Here is a 23133-nt window from a genome sequence, read left to right on the forward strand (position 1 = left end):
ATTTAGACCTCTCTGGACTTCTTTAAGGAGCTCCCAGGGCTCCAGTGCTGTTTTATCATGATAACAGACCAGGCCTGAATAACAATCAGATGCTCACCAGATTCTGTGACGACTGCCAGCACTGAGAGCGAGAAATACAGACAGAGAGATTCTTTCAGTGTATGAGAAAAACAATGTCCGAGCCACATAAACAAAGCCTTTTCTCCTCAGGGGGGGACTGCACAGGTTTGAAATGCATGGTAATTTCCTGTGAAATGCACCATAATTAGGGGGCAGTAAAATAAATAAGATGATATTTGTATGATATGGTTTGCCCATATTCTGCAGTGTTTAGCTCATGCATTGTTTGAAGAACGTCTTTGTCTACAACGGTTAGAGAGAGAATCACCATGCTGCATATATCTGGCACACATTCCTCTGTTCTTGGAGAGGCAATGCTGGCAGAAAATCTTACATTGAACATCTATTGTGGGGTCATTTATAGTGTAAACCAGTACTCTTAGTAACATTGTAAAAAACAAAGGCGTATGTCTCATTTTCATGTCCTTGACATAACTTTATAATGTGCACATTGTGCACATTAAACTTAATCTAAAGAAAACAGAATGGGAAAATAGATGAGAAAAGGATGAGGAAAACGGGGTAAACCTTATCTCTTCTAAAAGCTATATCATATTGTCTGACTAAGATGGAACCTTGTGTCCACAAAAAATAGATAAATGTGTTTGAAGTTTGACTTGGAAGGGCTATGGGATTTTAAATAGGTGTAGTAGCTTGAAAAATGTTTCAATCGGTAACAGCCAAGCTACCTAAGGGAATGAAAAGGTTATCAATTCCCACACGTAGACCTTGGATATGTTTAAAAGTTTGACATCATTCTCCAAGGCTCTGCATAGTATCACTGTGTATATCTCCAGGACTACTTTTCTTTGCTTTCCAGCAGTGCAGCCACTTGATTTATCAACGGCTCATATATACACAATTCATTCTAAACCACATCTGCACATTGTCACACAATGGAATTGATTTATCAACATACAGTACAATGTTGTATATGGCCACAGTCATAAAGTAGCACCCTGCACAGTATAAGCGTACATTTCCAATGCAGGAAAAACCTTTCTGTTTGCTGACTTCAACCGGACAACACTCAAGCTGAAAGTAAACTGAGCATGTATGTGTAACATCAAAGACATGTAACATCTAAGACATGAAGAATGAGGCTAGAATCTCAGCTAGCCTTTGTCATAACTTGAATTGGTACACTTTTTTATCTATTTTGTTTTTCACAGCATCTTGTGGTAAAGCGCTTGTACTTCAAACACAATCGAACCTCTGGGCTAATTATGCTTCTCCCACACCCTCCAAACCTGTTCATCAGATCATTTAAATAAACTCAAGAGAGTGTTTACAGACCACAAGGTCCCTATCCCTTGAACCAAGCCCCTCTCCAGACTCAGTGATACATGCGAGACGGCTGAACAGTGGGTACTGTGGGAACGTCAGCTGTGGTTTGACTGGGCAGGGTTGACAGACCTCACCAGGCCACAGTGGGCCATGTGCTAACCAGCCTTGCCTCTCCACACACCCCTATCCACACACCCCTATCCACACACCCCTCTCCACACACCCCTCTCAACACACCCCTATCCACACACCCCTCTCCACACACCCCTCTCCACACACCCCTCTCCACACACCACTCGCCGCACGGACTGCTGCAGGTGCTATTCTTAGCTGCCTGAGTAATTACCCTGGAAATGATTCACTGCCAATGTAGACCTTTCTCAATGGGCTCCTTTTCTCCTTTTACGTTTTACATTTACATTACATTACATTTAGCAGACACTCTTATCCAGAGCGACTTACAGTAAGTACAGGGACATTCCCCCGAGGCAAGTAGGGTGAAGTGCCTTGCCCAAGGACACAACGTCATTTGCTCAGCCGGGAATAGAACCAACAACCTTCTGATTTCTAGCCCGATTCCCTAACCGCTCAGCCACCTGACTGACTATTCTTAGCTACCTGAGTAATTAACCTGGAAATGATTCACTGCCAATGTAAACCTTTCTCAATGGGATTCTTTTCTTTACATTTTACAAGATGCACCTCTCTTGCATTATGGTTATGAGGAGGATAGAACAGGTATGGTTTTTAGACTGACCTGTCACCAAATAAGACACAGCTTAGGCAAAATGGGAATTGGGAAAGAGAGCTGGACTTTTTGCATGTAACAGCCACTGTGTAACCACATGATAAGTACTGTTTGAATGTAACTTTCCCCTTTCCAAAAAACGACATTAATAGCAATACATAAATCCTACATTCTTCATGGACGGTGTGTTTTTCCTAGTAGTCTTTGTGATGCAGCTCTGCTTTGTTGCCATCCAGACTGCTACTTTGGAAACACTTTTATCAAATGGAGACCAGGTTTACAAAGCAAGACGCAGCAGAGCAATTTCCCCCGTCTAACCACCCGCCTGACTCTTAATGGGTTTGGCATTGTCATTCTCCCCATGACCCATGTTTGCCATTGATGTTCACTGTCGATGTTCTTACTTAGATGGAAAAACGACAAGACTTTATTCTGTATAGGCCATAAATTATCTTTGTGTGATGTTTATTCCACCCTGCATGTGTAGCTTAGCTTGAGGTCTGTGAGTGGGATTGTGGCCATCTGGTTTGTTCGTGCACCTCTCTGTTTCTATGTGTGTGGCTGTGGGTCTGTGAGTTTTACAATGGCTGGACATGCATACACCAGACATGTAATGTCTGGTGTATGTTGGAGGTGTATGTTTGAGAGAAGAAGTGTGGGGGCAGATGATTTCTATCCTGGTTGATGGGTCACATTTGTTCATGCTCCAACTACAAACAAACTACAGGATTCAGGATTAGAGAAATCAATTTCTTGAGAAATTATTCAATGCCAGAAAGTGTAAGATCGCAAAATAGTCTTTTGAAACTTTCATATTTACATTTTAGGGGACCCCATCAAGAGTCATTGGTCATTTCAAACCACATCATTTTGATTTACTGCAAATGAGTCTGGATTTTGATTTTCTATTCGTTTTTCTACTACAATTTCCTACTTCAGATACTCTGACTTGTATGATATCGAATACGTCCATGTGTACGTTGAGGTATTTTCAAAGTATCAGATATTCACTGACAGTGTTTTTGCAAGTGAACACTTGGCTCTCCTAAATCCGATTTGTGCGCTAATAGAATAGAAAGCACAGTAGCCTAAGCTACTTATTGATGAATGAGCAAAATTGAATCTATCTAGCGGATGGCAGCACATTCTTCAATTGTGTCTCTCCCGGAATACAGTGCAAGGTGTGCTAATTACCCATGAAAGCACAAACAGCCTCAGCTGCTGAGACAGGCAAGAATTTACATAAACTCTCCGGGCGCAGACAACATTATTTTCAATAGCCGTTTTAAGAATCTCTCACAAGTTCGTTTTTTACGGGATTAATAAAACAAGATAACAAGCATGTGAAAATAATCTTGAGCCCTGGTATCAAATCCAATAAAGTGTAATTATAAACAGGGATAATAAAAGGGGTCATGCCACAGCTTGTCACGTAAAGGTAGCTGGTTATCACGCCAGAGAGGCGTTTCTGGGACCACCCACCTGCAGCAGCTTCCAGAAAAGCCTCCCTCTCCAAACCAATACTGACATATTGTGTGAAAACAAATCTGATGCGGGTAGAAGCAGGTTAAACAGAAGTTATCTGGAATAACTTTGGGTTTCCTTAGATTTGATGTTTTCTTTTCAGCCATGTAGGCTTTCAAGGGATCGTTGTCATAACAGCCACCGGTAGCATGTAGGCCTAGTACAGAAATGGTCACGGTGTAATATGGTCATGGATGTGCTTGTGATATAACCACTACATGCTAACAAACGTCCCTTTGGTCATGCTGTAACTTTGAATATTTCTGCTGAGAAGGCTGCCTAAAACAACAGGGCGGAACTTTTCTCTCAAACTTGAAAATGTAAAGGCAATGTGAAAACACGGGCCTTATGGCGATGAAGATAAATAGCCTGTTTTGTAATTTTCGTCATGCAGCTTTTCAGAAGTAGCCGAATGTAACCTTGTGATGTTAGCTAACAATATCAAGTTATTCAGCCAAGGCCACAATCCAGATGCTTCGTTGATGGTTCATCCATCAATAGTATATGAAAATTGATTACGTAATGTAGCAAAGTGTAGCAGTGTGTTTAGCGGCATTAGCAGACGTGAGCAGTTTGAACCTAACCTTTCTGTTGAGAGCATGTAGCCCTTGTATGGTGCCTGTCTGTCAACAGCTTCCACATACATGCGTATTTATTGCAGTACAGCGCAGAAAGCTTTTCATGTGGAAGTTATGTCTGTGGATAATTTGACTACATAATTGTTTGATCTGCTGTAATATTCAAGCAGTTCCTATGAAGTTACTGCATCCTTCCTGCCAGTCTCTGTATGATTATCATCTCCGCCACAAATTACATGAAAACAAAGGGGGAAAAAATACTGACACACCACATCTAAGATGAAGGTAAAACATTTGTCTCCCTCTTTTGAAGAAAGAAGAACTTTTGTTTTTTTCTTAGTTGAGGGTCTACCTCTTTTATTTTCCTTAATACCATTCATATGTTGGATCCGATGTTAGGTTATTTCCTCCAGGAACACAATGACACTTAGGCCTATTGAGTGACTTGTGACACTTGTTGGTTAGTTTTTAACTGATTTAACTACTTGTACTCACTGTAAATCTCACACTTATGAGGTTCATGTTGTTTAATTTGATTAACTAGGCCTACATGCTTTTATGTTTCTTCATATTGGCACTTATTTGCTTTTCACAATGTATGCTTCATGTTTTGGTTACCCGCAATGTTTTTGGGCGTATCTCGTTGTTTATGATCATTGACGTATGCACTTTTGTAAAGCTCTCTCTTGGAAGTCGCTTTGGATAAAAGTGTCTGCTAAATGAACAAATGTAAAATGTCATATTAGAGACTCAAAAACCCAGGGATCCTGCAGGAGATTGCGGCGGCCATCTTGCTCCAGTCCTGACATAACGGTTTCTTAACCCTTGTGTTATCTTCGGGTCGTTCTGACCCATCAGTCATTGTGACCCACCGTCGTATTGCGACAACTTTACCGCATACAAAAACAAAGTGAAGCATTTTCTTTTAACCGTTGGGCTGTCTCAGACCCCCCACATTGCAAAGGTTAAAAGAAAATTATTTTATATGTTTTTGTATTGGGTACAATTGGGTAAACACAACGATGGTTCGTTATGAACCTTTGGGTCATGTGACCCGAAGGCAGCACAAGGGTTAATAAACATCAGGCCTGTGTTTGGCGAGGCTCTACAGGAGCGACAAGGCACTGTAAAACAACAGAGCAGAAGGAGATGAAACGAGCAACACCACCACGGGCACAGGCGCTTGGAAGAAGATCTGAAGGCCATCCATTCCACAGCCCATTCTCTCTCAATATTTCCCAATAATTAGCGCTGCGCCACAGATGTGCATTTCTCTCCTCCCTCCTGCCTCCTCCCCCCTTCCCTCCACCCTGTCCTTTTTTCATGGATGTGAGTGTGGAGTATTAGGACGAGGAGTTAAGGGGAGCATCATGTGCTTTCCATTTGATAAAGTCATTAAAAAAGAGGACAAAGATGAAAGTGGAAAAGCCTTACATGAAAAAAAAGAACTGTGGGGAATTATCATGAGAACCTTTTGCTGTTCGGAAACTGAATTCAGTTCTGAGACTCTCCGTGAACTCTAACATATGGGCTGAACCCAGAATGTTGGGTGAATATGGGACTTAAACCTCTGGTATTTTGTCTTAAACTTGAGGGGATAAATTAGTGTCAAACGTTTCAAAGGCCACTGACACCTTTATTTGGTGAAATTATGTGAAAGGCACTACACCACTGAATCACTTGAAAGATAAGTTTTCACTTAAGAAATGTCAAAAGATAAAGAAATCGAATGCTTTGCTGATTTATTTCACTTTTGATAGTATTCTTTTGATTTGAGAAGAACAACAGTTTCTCTCACATTCCTTTTTGAGGCCGTCCTAGAAGCTTCACCTGTGGGCGGGACTTGGAGATACTGTTCTGTGCACATACTAGACAAGAAAACCACTGCTGTGCATTGCGGAAATAGATGTCACTTCATCACACTGCCTATATATACACATACACACATTGTGTGTATATTTACATACACATATACACACACCCAGACTATGTATATATAAACAGTATATACCCACAACATGCATAAATACACACACACACTCTCAGGTACACATACACACAAATACAGTACATACACCTCTGGGTACATCCGTACACACACTCTAAAGTTCACACACTCATGTTTACACACACACACACACACACTCCCTGATTCTAGAGATTATGGGTCTGACAGAGCAGGGAGGAGGCCCCTGCACTCAGGGGTCCACCTGGGACCCTACAGCTGGCCTGCAGTAATTGCATAGCGCAAGGGGCCATGGAGAGAATGGGGAGAGTGCTGCAGTGTCAGGCCGGTTGACTAGAGCCTTTTCAAAGGTCCACCTGACATGAGCCAGGTGTGTGTCTCTTGATGTTGTGAAACCTAAATGAGCATTTACATCAAAATGTATAGACATGGGTGTATTTATGTGTAAGAGGACGGAAGATGTAGACTGAGAAGGGAGGGGGAGAGATTGTATGGAGCTCTGCTGAGGTCCTTCGGAGCAGTTTGTCTCCATCTCATGGCCATCAGACACAGCGCAGAGACACAACGAAAAGGACGAGTATCTTCAATGCCCAATATTGAAGCTATTCAGCGGCCAAGAAAAATCTAAACAATTTCTCCTTTATTCATTCCTTGATTTTCCAAGTGTAAATGTATGGAATACAGTATGCAGACACTTGAGTGACTGTTTTTTAGCGGAGTTCTTCCCAGGCTGGTTTGATCCAGACTCTTCAGGTTGGGCCACAGTATTTATCTAGTCTTCAAGCTGTCCTTCCTTGTTTTCTTTTTGTGTTTTTTTTTGAAAATAATGATGTTCTGTTTCACAAATACATTCTTCCACTCTGTTGTAATCAAGGCCCATCTAAACAGACAAGGGCTTGCAACGGTCTTTGGAAAAATGCTGGGGTAATAGACGACTGTCATGCAAACTACACTTATATAAAAATATGAGCCCTTCTCATGACTGGATCTGCTCAGGAAACCAAAGCATTGTGGGATATCGCAATAATGACCATATTAAAATGAGCTACTACGTTTACAGGTGATTGATGGGGTGATTTAACTGTGTCTTTGTTACGTCAAAAGAAAGTCTGTCTGTGTGTCTGAATAATACATCAACATAACCACTAATGTACCGGACAGTAAGCACGCTCTTTCCCAGCTCAGGTTAACATCTTTAGCCATTTATTGTATAACATAAGAAAGAAACAACTTTCCAAAGGTAAGAAAAATAACATTGCAAGTTTAAAATCAAGTGCACTTCCACAAACAGTGTCACCTCCTGAGGGGTGCAGTCCCACCTAGAGTGTGAAGTGAATACACAAATCAAAAATAGATCCAATCCATCTTCAGTGTAAGGCTTTAGGTGGGATGCTGTATCATTCCTGTCGCAACTAGTCTTCCTTCTCCCCCTTTCCTAGCAGTGCCCCGCTAAACACTGTCGTGAGAAAGGACCCCACTGGATGACCCCACTGGATGACCCTACTGGATGAAAACCCAACCCCTTCAGTGCGCCGTAACAACACGTAACAATGCCCCCACGGAGGTGCATCCTCAGTGACATCAATACAACATAAATGGAACGTTGAGAGAACGTCAGGTGATGACGTTGACAGGTGGATGGGTAGGCAGTGGAGTCATTTGTGCTATATCTCCCGCTAGTGCCTAAACAGAGGTGGCACGGTCGTCATGAGAACGTGTTTGACATCCCGTCGGTGACAGCTGACAAGGGTCCATATGGGGAGTTATGTGAAAGAGGCCTATGTGGGAGGCCTCTACGTTTCTGAGGGTTGTACAAGAATAATAACAAGAGCAGCATTCATTGGCACGGCAAAGAAAGCACTAGCAGAATGGACAGTTACTCCATACAGTTGGGTCATCTGATGCACACAAGTCTTACCCAACATTCAATGTCCTTGTCCAAAACAAACAAACAAAAGAATGTGTTGCAGCGTATATTACTAGTGGGCTGATGAAAATATCTAGTAACTGTCATCATTGCGTCATATTATCCACAATAGCCACAGTGCATGTAACTTACCCAGTATATAGCATTACACACTACAGGAAGGTCACAATTGACATTCTTGACAATACAGCACATACCAAAAACATAACCACAAGATAATGTGTTTAAACCTTAGTACAACGTATCCTTTGGATAACCAATCAAATAACATTCCAAAGAACAACATAGTCCTGCCTTATGCACAGTTATTGGTTCACAATACTGACAATGTGTATCAAGTACTGCAGAAAATGTATCTAACAAGGACTCAAAATAGCCATGAAATAATTGAAAAATTTGTGCAGGCCACTGGAATCATGAAACCAGCAGGTGGCAGTATTTCTCAACAAATGAAAGGGTGAGTGTACAGATGATGGTGCTCAACAACTCGGTCCCATGATCCTTCACTTCCTGATCACTTGTGTTAATTGAAAGTAACCTTATTTGTGGAACTCAGGTACTAACAAAGTTCCCTGTGAACCACTTCTATGGGTGTAACTGTAGGCAGTTAATGCTTTAAAAGAAATACCCTCATCTTGGACCGTTTGGAAGGTATTATTCATACAAATGAACTGTAAATCTTAAAATTCAGTTGTTGCTTTTTGTGTTTCGGTAGGATAATCACTCCTACATTTGACACAAATATTGGAGCAAAACAAACCAGTGTGTGGAGTCACAAAGCCAGTTTAAAAACGTTTAAAAAGACCTATTGAACAGTAGGTTGCAGAGCAGATAGTCTTGGCGCAGTGGTTGGTTTGTGGCATGGTACTGAGTTTTTCCTCTGTGACTAAAGTTGTTAGTTCGAGGGTTATTCAAATCCTAGATTTTGGGATTACACAGGAATGTTTAATGATAGGTTCAGATTATCCTTTCAGATTATCCTTTCATTCTCAGATTGACTCTTCACAGGACTGCCTTCTGTGGGCTGGTGACAGGCGGTTGGGGAGGGGTGATGGGATTATGACTGGTGTTCAGAGAACACAGAATAACGGTGAAAGTGGACAATCCTTTTCCACCTGCTGTGACTCACAGAATCAATACATTCTACTCACAATACATCTACAATCCAAACCCCATTCTGTGCATACTACAATATTTCGAGTTCTCCTGAAAACTAAGGTCAAAACAAACACATGAAAGCCGTACCAGCCCTGATGCACTACACAGCACCAACAGCTGGGAAGGAAAGACGAGGGTGGACGGTGATGTTGACATGAAAAGCTGTTTGCAATGGTGTATAATATCTAATTACAGAATGACTAACACATAAGGACTAACACATGTACTTACGATACCTACACATTATAGACACATTGCTGTTACATTCATATATGTCAACACTTAAATATGTATATACAGTACATGTATATATTCATATGTATATAGACACGGAAAGAGGAATAGATAGTGTTGTATGTCACGATGTAACCTAGTTTCTTAGTGTCAGTCTTCTCCTCTATTGGGAGAAGCGGAGCCGGCTTGGTCTCGGACGCAGACGAGCCCTCGGGCGTCGTAGCGTGAGCGCTACGAGAACTGACTCGTGGGATGAGCCGCGCGAGCTACGCGCACTAGCGCCCTCTTTAGTGCACGCGGTGGAATCTAAGGGGATCTACGGTGAGTGATGGACTCTCTCCCCTCTCCTCGTTAGTGTGACTGGCGAGGGCTGGCTGATGTTAGGGCTGGCGGCTCCGTTTGAACATGAAGTGGAGACCCGGGGAGCATCAGAAGGGTTAACACCTCGTATGAATGTTTGAGGGGCGAACATCCTTTATGCGTTGAAGTCGAGCGAGCTCGTCGGTTTCAACACAAAAGCGCGAGTCCTTTACAGCGCCAACTTTTTACCTACACTAAATGAAGTCCAATCCGAGGCCTACCATAATACAGACCGGACTACTAGCTATTATAGTATCATGTGTCTATGTAACATATAATACATACATTGTCATGTCTTGGGCATTCTCGTTGATATATCATAAACATAGTGGGATGATTGACATATTGACATATACTGCAATGTACTATTACAGACAGAAAACCCTTGTCATTCAACCCTGCGTCTGTGTACTAAGCCAGATGCAGTCGGACGTTAGTAGTTGTCATCTCGCATCTCTAGGGAGTCAGGTGGCTGAGCGGTGAGGGAGTCGGACTAGTAATCTGAAGGTCGCCAGTTCGATTCCCGGTCATGCCAACTGACGTTGTGTCCTTGGGCAAGGCATTTCACCCTACTTGCCTCGGGGGGAATGTCCCTGTACTTACTGTAAGTCGCTCTGGATAAGAGCGTCTGCTAAATGACTAAATGTAAATGTAAAATGTAGTACATACAGGAACAAGGCAGTGGACATGAACAGGCCTAAGACAAACGACTGTGACGTTGTTGGACAGTTGGAACGACGTTGGGTGTCACGGGTGTTTGGCAGTGGATAACTGTCTGGCATGACAAGTGCGTCTTTGTGAATGGGGAGATTCCCGTGTAAATGCACTTGATCCGCTAGAAAAGGGGAGGAGGTTTTGTGGGCTGAGGAAATGAGAAAGACTGCGTTGAGTTAGGGTGGATTGGGACGGACGAGTGTGCACACACAGGGGCACAAGTATACTAGATTCTGGATTCATTCAGTGCATGTCTGCAGGGGTGTGTGGGTCATCGAGGCCTGAAGTGTCAAAACTCAAAGGGGGGTATTCTCTCTCTTCATGGAATGTTTAATCTTATTTCTTCATATAAAATGTGGCAGCATCTTTTACAGGAATCACCATGATGCTTTGATATCCCTACACTACCTCCTGTGTACTGCCTCCTCCTAATGTCTACGTCTCGGAATATCCCACACTCCCAGGAAGAGCAGGGAAAGGTGTCCTTTTATGCTATGACATTATTTGTTACCTCAGACACTCTGAGGTGCAGGGCAGAGACTGCAGGGCAGTGGGAAACTATGGAATGGTTACAATCTACTGGGAAACAATAGTTGTGCTATAATCTAGGATTTAAACCACATTGTCAACGTCTTTGCTCCAAAAAGGGAAGCGTGTGAAAGTAAACTACATGTGTGGTTAAGGGAATGCTTTACATCTCAGGTCAACACAGACACTTTGGGGTTGTGTTCGGGGTTTAGGGGTACAGTCAGATGTCTGCCTGTGTGGACTGAGGAGACAGGGAGATAGAACAGGAATGAGAGGGGAGCATTGAGCCGTGTTTGGAGAAGGCTCCAGTCTCTCCTTGCCTAACCTCTCCTTCAGTGTGAGAGCAGCCGGATATCAGGCAGATGTACCCTCACAGATCTTCAGGGAAAAGCGATGGTGAGAATGAGGATGGCAGCGTGACAGATGTGTGTAGGGGTGTTTGTGTGTGTGTGTGGCACAGGAAGAAGAGGAGAGATATAGAAGTGTGAGACTGTGAGTGTTTTTAACTTGTAAATGTGTGTGTGATGTGCGAGTGTGTGTTGCAGTGGTGTGGCGTGTCTGAGTATATGCTGGTTCGGGTCGGTCAAGTGTTGTTGGCTCTTCCGGGGGGGCAGCTGAGACCTGTAAAGGCAGAATGGAAGAAGGATTTGTGTCTCTCTCAATCCTTCTCATTTGGTCTTTAACTTGCCAACCTCTCCGTTCAGCTTGCCCTCCTTTGCCATCTTCTCGTTGAGTTGGCACAGCTGGCGCAGGAAGCCGACGTTGGGGCCAATCTCTCTCTTGTGCCTCACCGTGGCGACCGCCTGCCTGGCGGACATTCTGTGGCGCAGCATGAGGTAAGCGATGACCATGGTCGGGGAGCGGCTGTAGCCTTCTCGACAGTGGACGTACACCTTCCCTGTTGGGCAAAGATGAAGACAGAACTAAGGCAGAGTCTCATTTCTTCCCAGTAGAAGGTTCCTACCGTAGCTCCTGTCTTTCTTTGTTCCCGACTTAGAGGCGGTAAGATTCGACTGCCCTGCTTCCAACTTTGAAGTCATTCGTGGTCTTCAACGAAGGAAGCCATTTTACATTTCTGGGGTCTTAGGGAGGAGACTGAAGGAGAGGGAAGGAGGGATGGATTCCAGTAGGGAGGGAGGGAGGGCTCTGGAACATATGCTCAGTCCAAACCTGCCTAGCGAAGCATCTCCCCAACCACGAGATGCAAATCAAAGGCCTGAATGACCTCTACGACAGACAAGGCCATGTCAAACCATCTACACTGCGCCTAAACAACGCCCTACTTTTAGAGGCGCGCGTGTGTGCGCACGTGCTGTGAGACTATGTCTCCTTGTGAGTGTGTGAGCTCTCCAACAATGTTTATGTACCGCGTGTGTGTGTGTGTCTAACCCCAACCCTAACCTGTCTTACTCATACATTCATTATGGACCTGAACATGCCCCAGGAGACCTTCATGTTGCCAACTTCTCACCGTGGAGGCGATCCGTTCACTCTCAGGTCAGATCTGCCGACTCTGCAGCAAGCTTGAAACCCGATGCCACTCCTCTCCCCATTACTCCTATCCACCCCCACACTCCTCATCCTCCCTCCTTTCTTTTCCTTTTCTACTACTCTCCTCTGCCTCTCCTTCCCTCCTCTCCTCTTCTTCCTTTCCCCCCTCTCATCCTCCTCCCTTTCCCCTCTCTGCTCCCCTCCCCTCTTCCTCCCCTATCCACTTCTCCTCTCCTTTCTCTGCTATGTTCAGTTCAGGGACTGTATCTCTGCCATCGAGGTGACCTCTTCAATACCCAATCACCAAGCGTCCTCCTGCAGATCGATGCAGAGCCGACTGGATCTTCCTGGTAGATCCTCCCAGACTGCAGCTCCCTCTCCTCCCACACATCAGTCAGACACATTCAAATCCCCTCTCACTCATCCACACACACCCACACACCCTCTCAGTCACACACCCACACACCCTCACACACACACACCCTCACACACACACACCCTCTCACTCACACACCCACACACCCTCACACACATCCACACACCCATCCATGCACACCCACACCCTCACACACATCCATACACTCCCCCACTCACTCCCTCTTTATCTCTTCATTCCTCCTCTCCTTTATTCTCTCTCTCTGTCCCTCCCCTACCCATCCCTTCTCTCAGCCCCCGACTCATGACCTTTTCCACCGCTCTGGAGGAGGGGGTCCTGAAATGTCACGGGCAGCTTGTTGACGTGTTACAGGAGGATACAGCACACTGTGAGGGCGGTGATGCGGCGCCAGCCCCTTCTCTGGAAAGATTAGTGTCCTCCCTGTTGCCTGCTGTAGACATTGTTGCTGATTTACCGCGGAGCCGGGCCGTCGCGGCCAAATTGGCTGGGAATTAAGATGCTTTATAATTGCTCCTCAGTGTCAAAGATGACATTAAATCCATGCCATAAAACATAGAGTTCAAGGCACCAATTAAATGCATCCCCTGGGTGTGTCAACACTAGGAGGAAGTTTTGGGAGGAGGGTTCCTCGTGCTGGGCTGAGGAGATGGACGAGTGTTGTTATTCTGCGGGGGTGGGGAGAGGGGTGGGGGTGCTGTCTGGAGGCTTGTGATGAGTTATGATGTTTTGGCAAAAGGTGGAAAAAGTTTTTTTCTCCTCCTTGATTTCTCCCTTTAGTCACTTGAAACCGTCCTGTTCATTTAGCCCATACGCTGAACATGAATTGTCGCAAATAAAAAAAAAGCCTTTAGAAGTTCAGTCCCTTCCAAAGCCAACGTTGGGACGTGTCTGATCTGAACCGGCGTCTATCTGAGGCAACGTTCTGACAAGAGACCTGACGGAGGAATGTGGAGCAGGGCTCAGGAGTGAGTCGGATTTAGCCTGAGACGCTGCCATATTCAGGTCTAACTCTTCCTGTTTGCCCTGTTCAGCCGGAAGAACGATGACACGGCGATTGCATCACTAAAGCATGTCTTGTGTCTTGCTCCCTGAAGGAGCATGCTCTCTCCGGCACACCCTTGTTTTTTGTGAGTCAGAAAAGGAGCTTTTTAATGTTTAAATACCCTCCGTGTTGTCGCGCCGTCTTTCATGACCACTATGTGTACCAACACAGGATCACACGGTCCTTTTCTAACACTGCAAATCAGAGTGACCAAATAAAGACTGACTGCAAGGAAAATCGAAATCGCTCGTCCATTCCACTCGAGTTAGTTCCAGTTACTCTGCATGATCATTCAAATCGTTCAATTAATGGCCCTTGAATTTATCATTAGGGGAACTGGACCCAAGACTCGTCACTCGGCTGGATTCAAAGTCGGCACACGTTGTGTCCCTCTGAAACTTTGGGTCAAGGTTTAAGAGGTCAGGAACTACGTGTGGTCAGACCTCTGAACACTCGTCACAGGGAGACGTCCGACTCACCTTTTCCGTTATTGTGCGCCAGGGCCTTCTCGATGAAGTCCGCCCCCTCTTCGAAGAAGGCGCAGAGGTTGAACTGTTCCGTGTCGTTGGCCTTGATGCCGTGGTAGGTGATGCCCGTGCCGGAATAGAACCCTGCGCTGGTGTTGACGTGCATGAAGGAGTTGCCCTCCGCCGAGTTCAGGATGTGCGTCACCCCGAGTTTCTGCAGGCGCATCACATTCTGTGCTACAAACCTGTGGATGCACACCGAGCAGAACACATTAACCAGGAATACAAGTTCAAGTCTTTTATTGTCAGATGCACAGAACAACTCTATGGACCCTGTGTTAAAATACATCAATGTTGATATGAATCGCAATGATGTACACCTGCAGGTGCACGCTTGTAGTGTGGAAAAGTAAAGTCGATGGGACGACGGAAAAAGTTGGTATTTTGACAAGAAACCATCATTTTCAATAAGGTGCTCCAAAAAGAGGTCTAGCGACCGCAGGTTTGAGAAAAAACCCCCGTGACTTGGAACAAGACCAGGAGATACAAGTTTTCCAGCTGACACTGTGCCCACCAGAACCCTGGAAGACCTTTACATTGTCTTTTCAGAGCCCATAGCTTTAACTCCCCATCTTCCAATCTGCCAGGACAATTCGTTTTTTGGGCTTTAAAATCTTTGAACCCAATCCAACCCCCTCCCCCAACCCTTCAAGCCCAGGCCACTTTCTCTGGCAGCTTGGCCTGGCTCTGCCATGCCTGGTTTGAGGATGACAGAGATGATGGGGATAAATAGTGGAACTGCATCTAGACAAGAGGAGATGCCTGGCCGTGCCGGCGTGGCCCCAAGGGGACAGGGCAGGATTCAAAGCAGAAACAGACACAAGGAGACGGTTGGCTGGCAGCCCGGGGACCTGACGGAGAGCCACGGGTGTCCTGCTTGATGCCCGAAATAGGGCTCGGATAACAAGGGGGGGGAGGGGCGAGAGGGCGGAGATGTGAGGGGAGAAAGTAACAAGGATTGTAAAAGAATAGGATCCTATGAGAAGCTAAGAATGTGTTTTTTGATCTAAGGGGATTAGACAGTGAGAGATGTACAGTATGTGAGGGCCAGACAGAGTGGGGGCAGAGGGAAGAGAGAACAAGAGCTCCACTCTCTCTCCAGATACAGTCGACTCCTGTTGACTTATACAGAGCACTGTATCAAACCACCATTACACTCCACTCCAGCACATTGCCTACATCCTCATCTCAACTTCCCAGAAAGAATCAATCAGATCCTCCCCCTCTTCGTTTGACCTACCCAAGAGTGCTAACATACACTTATCGTTACAACCACTCGATGTCCATAGCCATGTAGTGCACAGTGGCTTGAGGTCAAGGAGGGCATGAGTTATGTGAGATATCCCATGGTGCCGTGCAGGCCATCTCAGACTTCAGAGGCCAGGCTGACTGACCCAGTCAGGGTCTCCAGGGAGGATGGGGGGGGGCACTCCGCCCACGCCGGCTGACTAATAAAGATGAAGTCTGCCACCATTTTGCTTTACGACAGCACGATGAGGCTGCCCATCTGTCTCCGTGTCTGACTGCCTCTGGGGCCAAGGCTCCTGAGGTGATGGAGCGACGGGCTCTGTACATGGTCTCACATTAGCTCACAGACACCCATAACTCACACTCTCTCACACACACACACACACACACACACTTGTCTTTCCTCTCTCTCTCTGTCTCTCTCTCTCTGTCTCTCTCTCTCTCTGTCTCTCTCTCTCTGCCCCCCTGTGATTCTCCGACCTGTCAGAGCCACAGCAGATTGCAGTCATATTTCTCCTGCAATGACAATGACTCACTGTGTTAGGTGTCACTTCGAGCATGTGTGCACGAATATGTTGCTGACTGTGTGACTACGCAGGTCTGTCAACATGGTCTGAGACTCATTCAGCGTGTACAGGGAAAACACGTCAGCGTGTGAGTTGGTTTGCTTGTTATGTGCTTGCCAACACCCACCCACCCACAAAGTATGGGTGTTAGTGTGTTTGTGTAGTTGTGTGTGTGTGTGTGTGTGTGTGGGTGTTTGTGTGTATGTATGTGTGTCAGGATTGAGGATGAACTCGCTCCCTTCTTACCTGTCCTGTCCCTCCTCTCCTTGCTGTGATCTCTGCAGTCCCCTGCCATACATTATTAATGCCAGCCCCACAAAGAGCCAAAGTGTGCAGTCAACCACAGGTCTAGCCAGCGCTTAGCAGAGCCATACTGTACTGTACGTCCGCTGGAAAAACAACCCCTAATGACTGGGGAAGTGACTTCCACCGTAAAAGAGCGCTTTTAGATGCAGGCCTGTTCTTTGATAAAAGCATTTTAGCACGGCTTTCATCATAGATTCCATCAACATTTAATTTCATTGAAGGTGCTGCTTTTTTTAGCTATATATATATACACAGAAAACAAACTTCAGCAGTGCTAATATCTGCTGAAGTTTGTTTTCTGTCCTTGCATTGGCTGAGGTGTTCCTAGGAACCTTTCCATATACAGCGTTGATACGCAGGCCATTGGAAAGCCCATTCTGGTTTTATCTAGGTCTTTGTGTCCCTGTCCTATATGTTCAATGACAATTTGTAGCATATGGGCGCTAATTAACCCATTTGTTGTGGACAGACAGTAGTTTCATACATCAGGACAATACTGAACAAGGGCTACGCTGGATCTGAACCGCCATAGCTCCTTCTTCTGGTCCCAGTGGAGAAGAGTGGTCAGATTAGCGTGCAGAGCTTGATCAATAGTGAATCCATACCTCCCATCTTACTCTGCTCTGACATCACCTACTGTGAGACGCCATGCACAATATGGTGCAAAATATCTTAGCTGATATTTCCCAGCAGGAAATACTGGGGCTCGATGTGGATCAATGTTCTCCATCAGACAAACACTATAACAGAAACCTGGAGTATTTCGCGTTTCTCATTTTCAACAACAAGCAGCTGCCTAGAGAACATGAACTCCCAATGACGGCATCTCAGTAAACAGAGCAGAGCCAAAGGAGAGTCAACAGCAACAGTCTTAGACTTGGCTCAGAGGAGTGGCATATTCAAATTGATTTTGTTGTAGCACAGAGGTAATGTGCTTGCTTTCTGTCCAGCTCACCACTGTACACATCTCTTAGCTTCGTCTGGAGCCAAGTGATGGATTAGGCAGAAACACTTCCTGTTCATGGCTCCTTATATGGGAAATACTGTAGGCAGGTAGTCTACAGTCTGTGCGATATGGTATTATACTGTAATGCACATCTGCTTCTGGGATGAACGAAAATTAGATACTTTAATCATCACATCGGCAAAGTGGGTTCTTGTCACTTGGTCAACTCACCAATGTTACAGTAAGTTCAATTTGCATTGAGGCTTGAAGTGATGCATATGTTTATGAAATAAACCTCTTTACATGCAAACCACACCTCTCCCACACTATCAGCATACAGCGCAGCAATACCAAGAACTAACCTTACCGGAATGTGGACCGTAAATTCCGGTGAGTCGGCATGTTCATTGCATAGCCTATAGTACCCAGTCAACCACCTCAGATATATGGGTTAGGGGAATACCATAGGACAGTTTGCCTTAGCCCACTAGACTCCTTTAATTGTGTGTGTGCGTGAGTGCATGTGTGTGTGTGTTTCAGCGTTTAAGTAATATTTGGGTTGTGTCCTGTGTTCCTTCTATTAAAACACAATAAAAGTGACTTACACCAATCAATATAAACATATTAATTTCAATTGATTTGTCTTAAGTTGTTCTATTTTCATTCGTGTTTGTATTGTTTAACAAAACTAACACGTGGAGAATGAACAGTAACAGCTTTTACTACATATTAATGTAGGAAATTCTTCATTTAGTCGGTATTTCTCAAGATCCAAACAATGTAATCAATCGCCACCAGGCTGCAACTTATCACTGATGAACCTTGCACATGTGGTTCTGATTATTTTACTCAATTGATTTATAGGCGTACTCACGTCATATCTCGTCCTCCGTAAATCGTGCTACTGTAGCCTAAAAGAATGGGTGGCGCTGAATGAAACGGATGAGAGAAGATGGCTCAGATAATGACATATTGGAGTCGTTTCATTGAGGAAAAATAGGTCTTTGCATCGCCCTTCAGATTCAAGCATCAGCGTGCGGGAGCATCAATTCTGTCTCACGCGTGTATTTGTCTTTTCTTTTCGAAACCAGAACACAAATGCCCATGTATTCCAAATCATAGACTATATTTGACAAATAGTCTATCGATGTATAAAACTACACTAATAATACTGCTATTATACTTAACTATAGTCAATCGTGTCTATAAATATCCTGAAACACTTTTCATTGAGGAGTACAGGTGCAGGCTGTCTCGGGTGAAATATGGAAATAGGTAGCGTACTTGTTTTGGCAGACAATGAGGCTCAGGGTTGTTATTTTGAAAACAAAAATAACAGGAAGGACACGACAACATTTCAAAACCAAATGTTGTCTTCGTCGTGACTGAACATAGATCCTGGTCCTGTATTACGATAAAGTAGCATACCTGTTCATGTCATCTGATGGACATGCAGGCTGTTTGGAGGGAAAAAATAGAGAAACCCATATTTGAATTTGATTACAGACAAAATGACTTACGCGTTACCAACGTATATTCTGGGGAACACCTCGTTGAAATGTTGTGTTGGTAAACTGTAAAATCCACTGCCATTCGACAGAAGCTCGTTCAGTTGTTGCACAGTAACCTCGTTGTCTGGTATGGTGACTTCAGCTGGTGGTTGTTTTGCCGGGCTCTGATGTTTCTTCATGGTTCCAGGCTGTCTCTTCGTATGGGCGAACAAACAAGTGTCAGATTACTGCCAGAGCCCGAGTCGTGTCAATTTCTGATTTTGCAGCATTTTATTCTCACTTGAGTCGTGTGGTGTCCAAGCTATCTGAAACGCACGCTCCCTCCCTCTCTCTCGCTCGCTCGCAGACACACCCCAACTCGCCCACCGCCGGTCAGACGCCCTGGAGATAGGAATTGGCGGAGGACAGCGACACGCGCGTACAAGGGGTGCAACCGAGGACCGATCAACAAAGCAGACAGGGCGCCATTAGACAGACCGCTCAATTACGTTTGTTTTGTGGTACTATAAAGAAGTCGGCTACATTTCAGTCTTCCTTCTACCAGACTGATACCGATGCCTATGGAACAGGTATGCTCTGGATTAAAAAAAACTGCTGGCCAAAATGGCTCTCAGTGGCATCTCTTTATCTTATGGTAAATATTGGGTATCAACCGTCATTCAACGGTTAACATCATGTTATCATACAGAGATATCAAGTTCTATAGACCCATTTAACGCATTTTATAAATCATTGTTAGGTTTTTAATGTATTCGCTTTTTTTTGCTCCCCAAAAGACAACAAGTGGATTTGACAAACGAGAAGCAAAGTATTATTTAAAGCCATACTACATACAATCTGCAGACTTTTATCTGTCATTTTACACTTGACCGTAATACTTACCACTTCAAGTAGCTAATGAAACATTTGGTCACACCTGTACATTCTTGCAAAATTCCGGGGATTATATACAATTTGGTCATACACCTTGCCTATAGAATTACATTGACCACAGATTCTACAGTATATTCATATAGCCTAGTTTACATAGCATTAAGTGGTCAAGCAATGACTGGAGAATTTAGATGAGATTTATTGTAGCCTTTAGTTGACATAACAGCGAGCCAACAATGACATTGTTTATTTTCCAACGAATGAGATTGTTTATTTTCCAAACAAATGTTTTACCAAAAAACTCACCCGTGGTTTATGTGGTCTCACAGTAGCATCAACAGTCATAGCATCCCCTATTGTTCTTACAGGTGTATCAGGAATCTATCTGTGCTCTTTTGCTTGGTGTAGTTAGATATCTAACCACAGGGGGACAGTGTAGGGTGTTCAGAGGAGATACTGGATGTCTTGCTATCATCACCCTACATTTACCCCTCTAACCAACATTTCTTAATATAATGTGATATAACTTATATCTGAATCAAAACGTCTTATATCATATAAGACGTTTTGATTCAGTACAGAATTATATCAGGATTGAAATGCCTAGCATATGATACATTCGTTGTGTGACAACAATTCTTATTCAGTTCAAATTTGGTAACAGACTAAATATCCAGTGTTTCAGCTAAATCTCAGCCACTCAACATCACCACAAGATGGAGCCACAACACAATCCTTCTATCATTGCTCTCAAATAGATTACAACTATATTCTATGTCAACTATATTATTATAATTATTGTATATTAATATAATTATCTTGGTTAAATATATTAGTTGTTTGGTCCTTTTCAAATGAGAACAGTTTTTACGCTATTTTGAATTAAACTGCATTAATATTTCTGTATAGTGTACTCCTTCTGATAAATACTTGGTTAACTGTAAGACAATTTAATTGAGTGCTTCTCTTGCTGTTGGAGTTGTATAATTACCATTAGGATGACAAATAATGATAATATATTAGACATAAGTCAATAAAGTCATATACTACTCACTTGGCATTTTAACAGAGTACCCTGGTCCAATCAGAATGAAATCAGAGTTGGTGGTACGAAACCTCACTCCAACTGGCATCGTCAGCTTGGACGCCTGGCAACAGGTTAGCCAATCCTTGCCTTTAGGAGCATGGTTTGGCTGCATAATATCTGTGTCCTTCTTCAAACACCTGAACACATTGTGTTTCTCATTACACATGAAGGCAGAGGCCAGTTATCATTTCTCAGTTTCCATGGCAATTAAAGAAAAATGCAGAGCACTGCCATGGTGACAGACCTCACACAAAAATTAATTCCAATATTGTGGAAAATAGGCCTACACCAGACATTTTTGTGAGTGTGCGTGTGCGTGTTTGTACATGTTTGTGTGCATGCATGTCTAAATCTGTGCTGATTTCCATTTTGACTTCAATCTGAGTGAGGAATGATAAGGGAGGTTCAAGGGCCATCTGGTTGTCACGATGCAGGCAGACTGCTGATTTAGGGGCTTCTTTATTGACTCTTTCATCCAGGTCATGCAACAAGCCGGCCTCATGATTGGAGAACCACCACCTGGGCCCAGCCTATAAATCCAAAGGTAAATCAGAGGCCAGACACTGAACAATAAAAATTGGAAATGTGATCAGGGAATTGACTTGGTGGCCTCTTGTCCTCTGTAAACACATGTGGTGTGGCCTCTCCTCTTCAGTATAAACAGATAGAATAGAAGCGCTCTTTGGCATAAACAAATACAATATGGTTTTCAATATCTAGATGAAGCCAGACTGACCTGACCTCCTTGCTCAAGGGAGCGTACAAAGCAGAAATCTGAGCAGAGGGTAAATGCGTGTCCAGGTAACCCCATACCCTCTTTAGTCCCCTAAGATCTAATCTCACTATTTTTTTCCTCTTTTTTCTTCTTCTCTTTTTCAGCCATGGATTCCTGTTCTTTCCGTGTCCTTCACGTGTCATTGAGGTGGTTGTGCTGGGCGAGGACATGTCAGCGGTGCCCCTAATGGAGCAGGAGCTCTGCCAGGGTCCGTGGTGGGATCTCTCCACACAGCAGTGTTCCTTCAGGGGGGGGGGGAGAGGTGCAGGAGGTGGGCCAACATGGATCCCAGTGCATTTTTTTGCATTTAGGTTTGATAAAGAGTAAACATCACCCCAAACAAGACATCAGTAGCACAAGTCAGTGTGTTTGGTGATACGTCCTTTAACAACGGCATTCTAAACTGACACATAGACCGCTGTAGGTAACAAAGGTAAATAGAAAAATAACAATTCATAGTTAGATGTTTAACATGTATTTATTTGGTTGATACCTAAGCATGGGCAGCATCGGTGTTAACCATGTAACTCATAAAAAGTAATACCTCACCTTTTTTTATCAATGAGTGGGATGAATCCTATTTTCCTCTCAATTGCTTCCTCATTAAAATGGGGAGAGGCAGACTTTACTGCTGTGGACTTACCAGTAGGGGGCGCTCTCTTCCCTTGGGTTCGCTTCCAGAACCCACCGTCCCAATGCAACACTTGACTGTGAGGAGCTCTGGGTACAATTATCCAGATGGTCTCAGTGTGCGCTGTGCCCTGTCATTACTTGCAGCCTCTGTGTGGTTATTCTATTGTAATGCATATGAGCACTGGCTGCATTCTATAGCCCATTCTCCCATTCATGCAACATTCTGTGAATCTTCATCAATCTGAATCGTTTGATCTCACAGTGCGCCACAGAGTAGTCTTTTTGTAACCTTTTCACTTGGCTGTTTGTCTCATGCCGTAAGGGACATTCAGGGTTATTTATCGATAGCTGAACAAGGATGAAATGTGATTACACAACCATCTGCTTGTTCGGTCTTCTTGAATACCGTGGTGATGGAAAAATGCAATGATGTACCTCTGTACAAGGCAAAAGAATAACAATAAATGCTTGTCTTAAGTTTGGAGAGTGACCTTGTGATCGTTAGGTATCATGAGCAGTATTTGCAATAATGTGTGTTTATTAGTATGTGTCTCTGCGGAGATGTGTGTTTGTGTAAGTGTGTTTGT

The 23133-nt window shown here is 44.1% G+C and overlaps 1 protein-coding gene and 1 long non-coding RNA gene across 2 annotated transcripts; one reads left to right on the forward strand and one right to left on the reverse strand.

The window, feature by feature from the left end:
• Positions 1 to 7409: 7409 nt before the first annotated feature.
• dusp3a (dual specificity phosphatase 3a) lies at positions 7410 to 19723 on the reverse strand. The gene is made up of 4 exons (XM_062475206.1): positions 19459 to 19723; positions 19188 to 19372; positions 14554 to 14786; positions 7410 to 12042 (listed from the first exon to the last, which is right to left on the reverse strand). Exons 2-4 carry the CDS (start codon positions 19355 to 19357, stop codon positions 11813 to 11815), a joined length of 633 nt encoding a protein of 210 aa, XP_062331190.1. The 5' UTR covers positions 19358 to 19372; positions 19459 to 19723; the 3' UTR covers positions 7410 to 11812.
• LOC134031528 (uncharacterized) lies at positions 19353 to 22137 on the forward strand. Its single transcript, XR_009931927.1, has 3 exons — positions 19353 to 19747; positions 21618 to 21682; positions 22018 to 22137. It is a non-coding gene; the product is annotated as an uncharacterized LOC134031528 (long non-coding RNA).
• The last annotated feature ends 996 nt before the right edge of the window (positions 22138 to 23133 follow it).

This window comes from Osmerus eperlanus, chromosome 12, assembly GCF_963692335.1.
Source record: "Osmerus eperlanus chromosome 12, fOsmEpe2.1, whole genome shotgun sequence".
NCBI classification, from domain to species: Eukaryota; Metazoa; Chordata; class Actinopteri; order Osmeriformes; family Osmeridae; genus Osmerus; species Osmerus eperlanus.

What these genes read in the sequence shown, in the direction of transcription:
- dusp3a (XM_062475206.1), bottom strand. Translation starts at nt 19,357, where the DNA reads ATGAAGAAACATCAGAGCCCGGCAAAACAACCACCAGCTGAAGTCACC. An exon ending in AGAATATACGTTGGTAACGC is followed by an intron (nt 14,787 to 19,187) that starts GTAAGTCATTTT and finishes GTGCATCCACAG; the next exon opens with GTTTGTAGCACAGAATGTGA. An exon ending in GGCGCACAATAACGGAAAAG is followed by an intron (nt 12,043 to 14,553) that starts GTGAGTCGGACG and finishes TTTGCCCAACAG; the next exon opens with GGAAGGTGTACGTCCACTGT.